At 67.8% G+C, this 12,436-nt stretch overlaps 3 protein-coding genes across 3 annotated transcripts; 1 reads left to right on the plus strand and 2 right to left on the minus strand.

Moving 5' to 3' along the window:
* Positions 1–182: 182 nt before the first annotated feature.
* On the minus strand, positions 183–1,485 carry CHLNCDRAFT_135443 (hypothetical protein; the record flags this gene model as incomplete). Its single annotated transcript, XM_005846774.1, has 2 exons — positions 183–813; positions 1,019–1,485. The coding sequence occupies 2 exons, from the start codon at positions 1,483–1,485 to the stop codon at positions 183–185; spliced, it is 1,098 nt and encodes a 365-aa protein (XP_005846836.1).
* Positions 1,486–2,672: 1,187 nt separating this feature from the next.
* CHLNCDRAFT_135444 (hypothetical protein) lies at positions 2,673–4,579 on the plus strand (the record flags this gene model as incomplete). Its single annotated transcript, XM_005846636.1, has 6 exons — positions 2,673–2,825; positions 2,964–3,062; positions 3,331–3,430; positions 3,599–3,714; positions 4,036–4,148; positions 4,330–4,579. The coding sequence occupies 6 exons, from the start codon at positions 2,673–2,675 to the stop codon at positions 4,577–4,579; spliced, it is 831 nt and encodes a 276-aa protein (XP_005846698.1).
* Positions 4,580–4,796: 217 nt separating this feature from the next.
* CHLNCDRAFT_135445 (hypothetical protein) lies at positions 4,797–11,805 on the minus strand (the record flags this gene model as incomplete). The annotated part of the gene is made up of 20 exons (XM_005846775.1): positions 4,797–4,857; positions 5,012–5,469; positions 5,563–5,731; positions 5,904–6,080; positions 6,219–6,319; positions 6,495–6,641; positions 6,803–6,937; positions 7,063–7,182; positions 7,330–7,591; positions 7,694–7,898; positions 8,057–8,117; positions 8,225–8,258; positions 8,466–8,737; positions 9,025–9,189; positions 9,400–9,610; positions 9,800–10,178; positions 10,340–10,506; positions 10,651–10,826; positions 11,009–11,170; positions 11,329–11,805. 20 exons carry the CDS (start codon positions 11,803–11,805, stop codon positions 4,797–4,799), a joined length of 3,939 nt encoding a protein of 1,312 aa, XP_005846837.1.
* Positions 11,806–12,436: the final 631 nt, after the last annotated feature.

The raw sequence follows: 12,436 nt of genomic DNA on the forward strand, positions 1-12,436 counted from the left end.
AGGATGCTGGCTGTACAAAAAGCAGGGCAGCGAAAGCAAGGCAGGAAAGGCCGATTGAGGAAACGAGCAGAGGCAAGGCAGTACACATGGCAGGCAGTACATATGCAAGGGGTTGACTGTACACGGGCGCTGCGCTGGGCAGAGGAGGGCTAGCATGCTTGAGCAGTGCGTCAGTGGCTGCCTCAAATGCCGGCATTGCCATGCTTGCCAAAGGTCCCCAGCAGGCCGCCCCCCACCGGGCCAGACAGGCCACCCAAGCGCTGGCTGGCTCGCTTGGCAGGGCTGTTGTGCAGCTGCTGCTGCTGCTGGTCGGGGGCAGCCGTCTCTGCCTGGGCGCGCTTGCGGGTGAAGGTGACGGCCGTGGGACGCATGCTGGCGCCTGCAGGCAGCTTGGCCAGCACGCTGCCTGCAGAGTCGTGGTGCGGCTGCCTCAGCCTGGGGGGCAGCGGCTTGGCTGGCTTGCCGTTGGCAGCGTCCGCTTCTGCGGAGGGGCCTGCTAGCTGCTGCTGCTTGGGTGCGGGGTCGGGGGCTGCTTCCGCAACAGAGCGCTGCGCGCCCCGCGGCTTCTTGGCATGATGCCCCCCTGCTTCCTCGCTGCCCTCTGCGCTGTTCCTGTCCCCCAAGCCTTCGCTGCCGTTGGCTGCTGCCGCTGCTGCAATCGCTGCCGCGGTGGCTGCCTTGGCTGCCGCGGCGCGGGTGCCGGCGCCGTGGGTGGTGCCGTTGGCGGCGCCATTCTGCTGGCCGCTGCTGGCGCCGCCGTTGATGACGACATAATACTCCAGCGGCCGCTTGCGCAGCGGCAGCAGGCCCACCCTGCAGGCCGCAGAGCGCCGGCGCGGCAGCAACGGGGTGTGGGTGCGCCGGGGCATGGCGAGTGAGGGTGCTGGTGCTGGCATGCCGCACCAGACTAGCCCTCCCCGGGCAACAGCAGCGACACAGGCAGGCGTGGGTGAGGCTTAGCAAGCTGGGCGCTCCCCCCCACCCCCACCACACACCTCCTGTCCCTGCCCCCACCCACCTTCGCTTCAGGCGGTCGATGGAGGGCCGGCACTCCTCCCCCAGCTCCGCCTCTACCGCCCGCACCGCGCTGGGCGTCAGGTCGCGGCCCCACCCCATGCCCGAGCTGCGGCGCTGCCGCGCCAGCTGGCCCTCGTGGTCTGGGTGCCCGTCGTGCGTGGAGAACTTGCCCGCCCAAGGCCCCGGGGCAAAGCTGACCTTGCGGCGGGCCAACTCCTCGCGCTGGCGCTGCGCGTGCCGCGTGTTGTGCTCGTGCTCGGGGAGCGGCGGTGCCGCCGGGCTGGCGGCGCCATCCTGCCGCTGCGCCTGCTGCAGGGCGGCGGGTGCAGGACCTTCTGCTGCGGCTGCACCAGCGGTGGCGGGGGCTGGCGGCCAGTCGGCGTCCCGCTGGCGCTGGCGTGTGCTGCGGTCCTGCAGGCGTGGTGCCTCCTCTAAGAGCGGCTGCTGCTGCTGCCGCTCGTGGCGCATCTCCACAGCGCCTGATGGCGCTGCTGCTTCGCCGCAGGGGCTGCCACTGCTTGCCTGGCGCTGCCATTGGCGGGCTCTATGAGATCTGTGGCGGGCTGCTGCTGCTCGGCCTGCTGCTGCCGCAGATGCGCCGAGGTCCGAGGCGACAGCGGCTCGGCAGGCAAGGCTGTGCTAGTGCAGGCAGCAACAGCACCATCCTGCTGAAGCACCGTGAGCCGGGGTGGGCTGGTGGGCGATGCTGGGCGCGACGCGGCAGGCGATGCAGGTGCTGCCACTGCCTCGCCCCTCCTGTGTCGCAGGCTGTGCGCCGGCGCCGGTTGCACCGCCGGCAAGGCGGCAAGCTGGCAGTTTGCCGTGGTGGCCTGCCCTGCTGGTTTTCCCTCCACCGGGCGCTGCCCGAGCTGCCCCTGGCTCATACCGTCGCCCTGCCGTTCAGCAGCGAGGTTGGGCAGGCGGCGGCACGTACGGCCTGCATGCAAAGCGCTGCTAGACCCCAGGCTTGGGGTGAACTGTGCAGCCGATGGCGCCAGAGGCGGGCTAGAGGGGCAATCGGCGAGGTGCTTTGACGAGGGAGTCCTGTTTTTGCCTGACCGTTTGCGGGGCACCTCGTGCAGTTCCCAGATGACAGCCAGGAGAATGTGCTTTGTGAGAGATGGCCGGGAAGCGCAGGAGTGGGCCTGGTGCAATTTTTTGCCCACTGGAAAGCCCGCTTGATCAGGAATGCGCTTGCATTGATGAATCGCAGCCTGTGTCATCACACACAGATCACACCAGCACCTGCAAGCTCGGCCCAGGGCTCCCCAGTCTCGGCAACACACTCTTGGCCGCCCGGCCTGCGCAGCTTGTAGCCCTCTGCTAGCCAGCACAGCCGCTCGGTGCAGCTGCTTGCCATCGACCGATTGCACGGACCGCCCCACCTTGGGTTGTCAATTCCCCTTGTGGCATGGCGCTGGCTAGACACAGCAGCCTGCTGCTGGGCAGGTCGCTCTCTGCAGCGCAGCAGCAGCAACTACGCGGCGCAGTGGTGAGCGGGAGCAACATGCGTCCCCCGCGGCAGCTGGCGGCTGGCGGCAGCGGCGGCACGGTGCGCAATCACTCAACGTTGTGTGCTGCCCTCCTTGTTGCAGGATGCGGCTCGACAAGCGTGTTGCTACAGCGCCGATGCTGCAGCCGCCAGTACCGCTGCCATGGAGCCCAGCAGCCAGGCAACTGCAGCAGATGCGGCGGCAGCGGCACCCGCTTGGGCTTCCCACTCTGGCGTCAAGACGCTCGACGGGCTGCCCATGCCCAGCTGGATAGTGGCGACGCCCAAGCCGAAGCGGGCGCCGGTGGGGCTGCAGGTGCGGAGAGGGCTGCTGCTGCTGCTGTTGTTGTTGGGAGCGGGAGCCGTGGGTCGACGCCCGCCGCTGGTGCGCTTGCGGCAGGCATGTGCTACCTGCCGCGCCTCGCCCGCAACCCGACCTGCGTGGCGGCTGCAGGAGGCGACCCGGGAGGTGCAGTCGCTGGCGCGAGCCAACTTTGATGAGAGTGTGGAGCTGGCCATCAAGCTGGGCATTGACCCTCGGCGGGGCGACCAGGTGCACAGGGAGGTGGTGTGTGTGCGTGTTGTGGGGGCTGCCCCACCTGGTCGCTCTGCTGCCATGCCACGCCAGCATTCTTTACCACCGGAAGGCGAATTTGACGGGTGTTGAGGGCATGGTGGCGGTGCCCCTGGGGCCCTCGGCTCGCCGAGGCAGCACAGCTCGATGGCAGGGCTGGGCCTTGCGGAGCATCAGCAGGCATCCACCCCGCTGCACCCGACACACCTGCCCGCCTGCCTGCCTGGCTCCCCCTGGCGCGCTGCAGATGGTGCGCGGCGCGGCCACGCTGCCACACGGCACCGGCAAGTCGGTGCGGGTGTGCGTGTTTGCAAAGGGCGATGCGGCGCAGCAGGCGCAGGACGCAGGTGGGCGGGCGGGGGCCGCGACGCGCATTCCAAGCCGCCCGCCGCCTGCGGCCAGCCCAAACCCAGACCTCCACGCCACCGCTCCCGCTGCTGGCAGCCGTTGTTTGCCTTGGCCAGCCCCGCGGCTCCCGACCATTCTGGTCCCTGCTGCCGCTGCCACTGCTGCAGGGGCGGAGGTGGTGGGGGACGAGGACCTGGTTGCTCGCATCCTCGAGTCTGGCGGCGGCGGCCTGCAGTTTGACAAGTGCATCGCCACCCCCGACATGATGCCCAGGCTGAGCAAGGTGCGGGCCGGCTGTGTGGGCGCTGGCTGGCGTTGGTGGGGTGGTGGCGGGTGGGGCTGTGGGGAGCGTGGATGTCTTGACCGTGTACCGTGGGTTGGAGTGGAGTGAGGGCATGGTGCAAGCGGGAAGGGCCCCCCTACTGTACCAGGATCCATCATCTGTGCTTCCTAGCCTGGCTGACGCCGGTGATCAGCGTGCTCCAGGAGCAGCCGCATGCCACCTGGGCGCCTCGCCGCCCCCTCACCTGACACCCCCCTGGCCCCACCCCTCCCTGCCCGGCCCCTGCTTCGCCTCCTCCTCCCCACCGGACTCCTCCCGCAGGTGGCTCGCATCCTGGGCCCCCGCGGCCTGATGCCCAACCCCAAGATGGGCACAGTCACCGACAACGTCGCCGCCGCCGTCAAAACGATGAAGCAGGGCCGGGTGGAATTTAGGTGCGGTGGTGTGTGTGGTGTGTGTGGGTGGATGCCGGCTGGCAGCCATGCGGAGCGCCTGCGCTCAGGCTGCGCTGCAGCTGCTGCTGCTGCTGCTAGGACAGAGCAAGCACAGGCTGCCAGCTGGCCTGCAGTCTCGGCAACCCAGGGTGTGGCCTCCCTGCACGCTCGCGCCACGCAGGGCGGACAAGGGCGGCGTGGTGCACGCGGGGCTGGGCAAGTGCAGCTTCGCGGCGGAGGCGCTGCACAACAACGTGGGCGCCTTTGCGGCGGCCATCCTGGCGGCGCGGCCCAAGGGCGTCAAGGGCGGCGCGGCCAGCGGCTACATGATAACCGCCGCGCTCAGCAGCAGCATGGGCCCGGGCATACCGCTCAACGTGGCCAGCCTGGTGGCTGCGGCGCAGGCCACCAAGGCCAAGATGGAGGGCTAGGGCTGCGGCAGCTGGGCGCTGGTCCCATTGGCGTGGCCCTGTTGTGTGGCTCAGGCGCCGGCCCGGCGCTCTCCCTGCTTGTCCTTACACCGCATAGTTTGCAGGCTGTAACGAGTCGGCAGTTCGTACCGCTGATAGCAGACAGCACAAATACACAAATCGGGCCAGCACGCCCAGCACGCTCGGACCTATGCACTGTACGAGTTGATGCGCACGGTTAGGCGCCGCGCTCCATTGCCTCTGCGTCCTCGTGCTCCCTTGCCTCTGCGGCCCCGCTGCTGCCCGGGCACGGCAGCCAGACTTTGCGCAGCCTGTGCGCCGCTCAGCACGGCACCCAGCGCCGCCGCGCTGCACTCTGGCAACTCCCAGGCAGCAGCTGTATGCTGGTCGAGCGCCAGGCGGAGGAGGCTGGTGCTGTCGCGCTGCAGGCACCGCCGCAGCTCGCCCAGCGCCTCTGCTTCCAGGCCAGGCCAGCGCTCTCCGCGGCGGCCCCTGCCAACCATCCAGGCAACCGCAGCCAGGGTTCCTGCCAGCAGCAGGCGCCCTTCAGCCACACCAGCGCTCACAGGCGTGCCGTCAGCCGGGTCTTGGTGTGCCGTCAGGGCTTGCGCCGCCTCCAGGAGGGCCCGCACATACTGCAGACGCTGCTGCTCATGCTTGTCCCAGCTCACGTGTGCGTGCTGCCGCCAGCGACACTTGTCCCACAACTGCACATACTCGAGACACGAGGGGCAGCCTGCCAGCAGCAGCGCCAAGGCTATCTGCAGCGTGTGAGCCATGGTGGGCGCCGCCGTGGCGCCCCTCGCCAGCTCAGCTGCCAGGCTGGCGCCGCCGCCAGCTGCTGAAACCAGGGTTATGGCCGCCGAAGCAGCCAGGTGTTGGCAGTAGCCCTGCCGCAGCAGAGGCACCAGGGACGGCGGGACAGCCACCCCAACCTGCCAGGGGTTAGGGAATGGGTGGTCGCGTCTCGAGCTGCTGCTGACGCTGAAGAGCTGAAGAAGGAGGTCAGTGGCGGGCCTGGCGCTGGCAGCAGCCGGAATTTCCGCTGCAGCTGATGCCTCCTGGTGCTCTGCTGCAGCGGCATCCAGCAGGGGCTCCATGAAGCGGGACAGGCTGCTCCGAACAGCGCTCAGCTTGTCCTGCTTGGAAGCGCTGGAGTCAGCGAAATGGACAAAATTAATGCCTTGCACCAACCTGCATCAGACCAAGAGCCAGGCATAGCCACAGCCATGAAGCAAATAAGGTTGCAATGCGTGCTCATTACCCACACCGCAAGCCTGCTCCGGCCATCCTGTGGCAAGGGCCCAGCAGCACAGCAGCGTACCTGCACAGCAGCCAGACGGCAACCAGCGAGCCGTCCCCTGGGGCGCTTGCCGCCAAGCCTGCAAGGGAGTCCAGAAGGCACCCAAGCTCTGCTGGGTGGTCCTTGTAGGCGGCAAACACTTCGGAGCCGCCCAGCTCCCCTGCCCAGCTCTTGGTCAGCTCCTTGTCATCGCTGGCCCTGCAGGGTGGAGGGGAGCAACAAGCGTGAGCCACACGGCAGAACTGCCAACTAGACAGCACATGGGACATGCATCAGCATGGGGCTGCTCCACCTCAGACAGAGCATTAGCAGTTGCCCCACCACAGCATCGCTCACCGCCTCAGCATGCCCAGCACCAAATCGGTCCACCAGCGGGCAACAGACTGCGACCGCTTCAGCAACTCTGCGTCCGCACAGCCAATGACGTCGGCGCCCACCTGTGTGCTCAGCAGGCCGGGAAGGCAGTGTATGGCGGGCGTCAATGGCAAGGAACGTGCCGCGGCAGCCACTGGTCCCACTGTGCCGTCATGACAACTGTCCCACATGCCTTTTGCGAAGGCAGCGCGGGGCAAAGCTGAGAGCAGGCACAGATCTCCCACATGTGCAACGTACCTCTTTGTCGTGCAGAGCCGCGCACTGCTCCCAAAACTGCGCCACCTCGCGCAGCGCGCACAGCGGCGCCGTCGCATTCAGCAGACCGCAGCGCATGCTGGGCGTGAGGTCGGAGCGCCGCATCTCGCCATACACGAGCTCCAGCGCCTGCAGGCAGCCCGGCAGGAAGCTGGGAGGTCTTGAATGCCTTGAAAGCCAGGCATGTCGCATGGTGCATTTTACCCTGGGCGCCTGGCAAAGGGAAGCAGCCTCGGGCGCTGCAGCCTGCTTGCCTGGGGGCTCCCTCGCTCCAGCAGCAGCGCCACCACCTGCTGCCAGGCCGCAGTGCGCAGCCCCGCAGTGGACAGCAGGTCCTCCCCCAGCTCCGCCAGCTCCCCGTCTGTCAGGAAAGCAGCCAGGCGCCGCAGGGCAGATGCCGCATGCGTGGCGGCGTCACACGTCAGCTGCAGGCGTGGCAACAGAGCAAGGGAAAGGTGACAGGCGACGGTTCGGGCAAACGGCAAGCGGCGACTGCCAAATGGAAGGCAGGCACGAGATGCCTTGCTGGCCTCGCCACCTGTGCGCCCACCTTGCTCTGCAGGAAGTGCGCTGCCTGGCGCTTGTCGGGTAGCAACGAGGCTGCCAGCAGGCAGGCCGCCGTCAGCTGAGAGTCGTCCACCAAAGGCTCCAGCTCAGCGACCGTCGCATCCTGCACGGCGGATAGACAAGCTGGGTCACATCGCAGTGGCAAAGAGAGCAGGCCAGCATGCAGGCAATAGGTGCAGCTGCCAGCGGCATTCCAGTCCACCATGATTGCGGCAAGCCAGCCTGGGCGCCAGCCGCAGCCGACCCTCACCTGGAGGCGCAGGAGCAGGCACACCGCCGCAACCCTGGCGCCAGCATGTGCCGAGGCCTCCCCGGCGACAGCGCTGGCCAGCTGGCGTAGCTGGGCCTGCACCGCTGGCGGCCAGCGGCGGTAGTCGGCGCTGCCCATCTCCCGCTTGACGTCCCAGAAGGTGCTTCCATCGGCGCCGCCCACACGATAGCCCGCCATTGCTGCCTGCATGCCCTTCAACCGGCTGTCCGCTGGCGCAGACAGCACCTCGGCCAGAGCGGCGCTGCAGGAGCCAGGCAGGCGGGGCAACACAGGGCCAGGCAACGTTGGTTGCGCAAAGCACAAGTACGCAGCAGACTCACGCTCGCTGCATCTCCACACCCACCTGTCATACTCAGGCAGCACACCGTACAGCTTCTCGCTCCAGAGCCGCTCACGGAGCAGCGCCTGGCACAGGGCGCCGCTGCTGCCGCCCCGCTTCAGCAGCCGCCGGCACAGGGCTGGGTGCTGCTCCACCAGGGCTTGCAGCACCTGGCGGTGGGAGAACACCAGCTCGCGCCACCAAAGCGCGGCAGGCGGTGCAGGCTCGTCTGCAGCAGGAAGCGGACAGGGGGTGGATATGGATATGGTATCGGAACGCGCTGAGGCAGATCCCTGCTGCGGCTGCAGCAGCTGCCAGGTGCACACAAATGCAGGTGCTGCCGGATGGTGGGCCAACCTTTGCTGTCACCCAACAGCCAGCGCGCACAGAGCTCCAAGTTGATGAAGCGCAGCATGGCGGCCTTGCCTCCAGGCAGCTCCAGCAGGGCCTGCACAAAGCAAGGCGTTGGTGAAATGATGAGCGGCTGGTGCAGCACACATTCCACGCAAGGGCGGTGCATGCTAACTAAAGTGCGGGGCGGGGCGGCGCAATCACCTTGGCGCGGTGCAGCCCAGCCTCGCCATCTGCGCTGCTCAGCCACCAGGGCATGCAGCTTGCCACCCAGCCCCCCTCTCTGCCTTCAGCTGGAGCGCTGTGAAAGAACTGGCCGACCCGGCCCCTGCCTCCCCTGCCGCCCCTGCCCCCAAAGGCAGTGCGCATTTGATGCCTGCTGCGCTGCGGGCCGCCGTCATAGGGCGATGGCCGTTCGGCAGGCTGGCCGGGCTGCGCGCCCCACCGCGACCGAGGGAAGCTCCTGCGCAATGCCGCCTCCACAGCTGCCACCAGCTCAGGCATCTGCCGCAGCGGCTGCAGCGCCCGCACATTCGTGCCCGCTGTCAGGGCTCCCAGCACCGCATTGGCGGCACCGCGCTGGCCAGCTGCCTTGTACAGCGGCAGCAGCTCTGCCAGCAGCGTGCGCACCGCGTGCAGCAGATCCGCGCTGGAAATGAGGGTGTCCAGCTGTAGCGCTGCATCCAGCACTGCTGGAATGCACACGTTGCCGCCTGGCTCAAACGAGGAAGAGGAGGAAGTGGAGGAAGAGGCGGAAGGAGGCCAACTGGGCCTCTCAACCCCCTGAAGAGTTTCGGTGCATCCCAACCACGGCGCAATTCAACGGAACCGCCGCTCCCACCATGGCGTTTGGTGGCCCAACACCACCTGGCCGAACCACTTCACCCACAAGCCCCTCCAGCTGCGTTGGGGCAGGGCAACGGGGCACCTCGGTGGCAGGCCGCATTTCAACGCAACAAGCACAGACACACCACACCTACCGCGTGGCATGCAGCATTGCCCACCTGTTCTACAGAGCTGCTGCCGCCGTCCGGCGCCTCCAGCACACCGGCCACCGCCGCCTCCAGCAGTGGCACATGCTCGTCGCGCAGCCGCGGCAGCAGGCCGCCCTGCCACTCGCTGCCCTCGGCGGGCTGCCAGCCGCAATGTTTGTAGAGCGCGCTCAGCACCTGCAAAACAGAAGCAAAAAGTGCGGGTGGCATTCGCAAGGGTAGGAGGTTGCTCATTCTATTGCTCACAGTGGTTGCTGGAGGCATGGGGGCACCGTGCCTCCAGGGATTGGATTGCGGTGACCGCAATCCAATCCCTGCGTCACGCCACTTCAGCAGCCTGGGTTCCTTGTGGCTTCCAAGTCCCAGCAGGCGGGCAGGCTGACTCACCGCCAGCCGGACAAAGGCGCGCTCGTTGCGGGTGCGTGACAGCAGAAAGGGGACCACCTCATTCACCGCCTCTGCATTGCCCGGCGGCACTTCCTCCTCCAGCGTGCGCCTGTAGAGGCTGGCTCGCTCATCCGCCAGCGGCTGGTTGGTGCGCAGCTTGGCCAGCACGGCAGCCCGGTGGGCGGGCTCCCACAGCAAGTGGGCTCGCAACCTGAGGAGCAGCACGGCAGGGCAGGCAGGAGTCGATGGCACGACGGGCTCGCGGGAGATCGGTTTGCAGTGGCCAGGCACGACGTGAGCGCCTGCCAACAAACAGCCACCCCAGAATCTGCCATCCACGCGGCAGGCGAGGGACGCGCCATCCCCATGCGCTTCTTGCGCCATTCCCACGCACACTCACCGGCGCAGCACTTCCACCTTGCTCCAGCCTACCCCGCCATCAGCGGCAGCAGCGCCGCCTGCTGGCTGCCCTCCGCCATACTTGCCCATCAGCACACCGACACCGCCAACCAGCGCCTCGACGGGCCAGCAAGCCGCCGGCACACAAGCCAGCGCATACTCGTCGCTGGCGGGCCAGACACGCCAGGGATGCTGCTGGTGCGCCTCCTCATTCATCCGACCGCTCAAGAAGAGCTTGTGGTCGGCCTCTGCCGCGGCAATGCCTGCCAGCAGCGCCTCGGTGGCTGCGGCATCCGGGGCGGTGGCCAGGCGTGCTACGCGCAGCAGCTTGAGGCCGTCACAGACCTCGTCCAACTGACCGGTGGCGCCGGCGATCCTGCCTGAAGGCAGGAGCACAGTTGTGGGCACATGTGGGCAGGGAGCAGCACAGCAGCCTTGCACATTGTTGGGGGAAACAGTGCAACCCGTCATGCATGCCGGCGATGGAACCCATCCAAGTGGGAAGCGGGCTTGCCTTGCAGGGTTGCCTGCTGCAGCACACGAGACAGCAGGCCGCGACGGTGCAGGCGGTACGCCCAGCGCATCATGCTGCGTCCGTCAGACTGCAGCACCTTCATGCACAGCGCCGTGGCCGTCGCGGTGCCGGCGGCGCTGTCAGGTGCAGGCCCCTCTTGCAGTAGTAGCCGCATCTGCTGGCGGGCATGGTGCCTGCAAGGTGGGCCGCCACGCGGTCGCACATAAGAGGGTGAAGGGCGGCGTGGCACCATCTCAAGACCAATACTGTCTGCCCTGGCTGCCATCAGCGGAAACAAAGCTGCATGCCTAAGCTGCTGCCGGTCCCCTGCCACGCACCCGGCAAACAGCGATCCCTTGGTATTCTCCCTGGCCAGCCTGCCATCCAGCGCGCGGTGATGGTGACCCCACTGCTTCTCCAGCTGCTTGCAACACTCCTCTTGGCTAATCAACAGGGCCTCTGCCGCCGCCGGCCCGCAGCTGCCGTGCAGCAGTGCCAGTACTGCGCGCCGCAGCTGCAGAACAGGGAGGCCGGCAGCGCAGGGGAGCAGCGCGCCGGCTCACCTCTTGCTGGTGCGAGTCCGGCAAGGGGCGGCAGCCGCGGCAGGCAGGCACGCAGGCGGGGAGCCAGGCAGCCAAGGAAGCCAGGCAGCCGGACGACAGAACAGGTGCGGGAATCAGGGGAGGGAGGCCGCACCATCATGAGGGCGCTGTACGCGTGGCCACCGGGGCCAGGCTCCACCTCCCGCTGCACCCTGCCCCACAGCTCCCGCAGCAGCTCCAGCGCCAGCACGGGCCGCGCCACAGCCAGGCGCTTCCAGGCCTGGCGGGCCCAGGTGGGCACCCGGCCTTGCACCCCCTGCACGTGGAAAGCAAGTAAAAACAAGTAGAGCGCCAGGTAGAGGCAGCCGCCTTGGTGCTTGCCTGCATGGTTGGCAGGCCCCGGGCCCGAAGCCTGCCCAGAGGGGCTCCAGGGAAGGCAGCCAAAGCCAGCCACAGGCAGCAGGCGGCACCCACCTGGCGTTCCACCAGCTGCTCCCGCAGCAGCGGCGCCAGCTCGGCGTCGGCCTGCTCCCCCGCGTGCCGCACCAGGCGCAGCGCCGCCTCCACCCGCCCCTCTGCCAGCAGCGCGGCAAACAGCGCGGCGCCCAGCTGGCGCGGCGGCAGCCGCCCCAGGCGGGTGAGGAAGTCGTTGCGGTGGGCGGGCGGCGCGGCGTGCAGCAGCCAGTCCAGCAGCTGGGCCGTGCAAGCGGGGCCTGGATCCATCTGGCACAGCAGCGGGCTGGCTGCCTTCCACACCCCGGCATCGCCGCCCACCAGCACCCCAAGCACAAGGTCGGCCCTGCCTGCCAGGCGAGCCGCCAGCAGGCCGTGCGCCCTCAGTTGCGCCTGCGGCTGGCTCAGTAGCGCCTCGGCGGTGGCGGCAGCATCGGCGCCGCTGCTGCGCAGGTGGCTGACCAGCAGGGAGGCGCCAGCGCCCCTGCTGGCATCCATCAGGCGTGCCACCAGCGCGCCGTCGGCCGGACTTGAGGTGCCGGGCGCAGCGGCAGACGCGGCGCCGGCCCCCTCCTCGCCTCCAGACGGCAGCATGATGCGAGTAAATCAGGTGCAGATGAATGGACCAGGGAGTGAGGCAGCCTGTATGGAGGCATGAGGGTGGCAGTGGCCTCAGCCGGCGTTCTCAGCGGCAGCGGCTTCATGGCTGCGTGCCAAGCGGCGGCAGAGGAGCGGTGCCGGCACTGGCAACTCCCTGCGGACCTTTGCGCCGTGCCGCTTAGCGGAGCGGCCTCACCTTAGATCGCCCTGTACAGTCTGAAGCAGCGAGGAGGCGTTGGGTTGCGGAGCGCTAAGAGTGTTTACAAGACAAGTCTGGCAGGCAATCGCTGTCGCAGGGCTCCGTTGCAGTAGGGTCAAAATGGAGCGGGAGCGAGTGCTGTAAACTCTGAGCTGCTCCTCTTTCAACAACGCGGCCAAGTCCCAGCGGGAACTGTACTGCAATTTTGTATTGGCGCCGTCACCGCCGCTATGTGGAATCCCAGGCATTCACTTATGCACTTAAGTACTGTAGATGCAATTGGACCCTGGCAGACGGTTCCATATTGACGGACACTTACAAGCAAGATGA

Source organism: Chlorella variabilis (assembly GCF_000147415.1).
Source record: "Chlorella variabilis unplaced genomic scaffold CHLNCscaffold_13, whole genome shotgun sequence".
Lineage (NCBI taxonomy): Eukaryota > Viridiplantae > Chlorophyta > Trebouxiophyceae > Chlorellales > Chlorellaceae > Chlorella > Chlorella variabilis.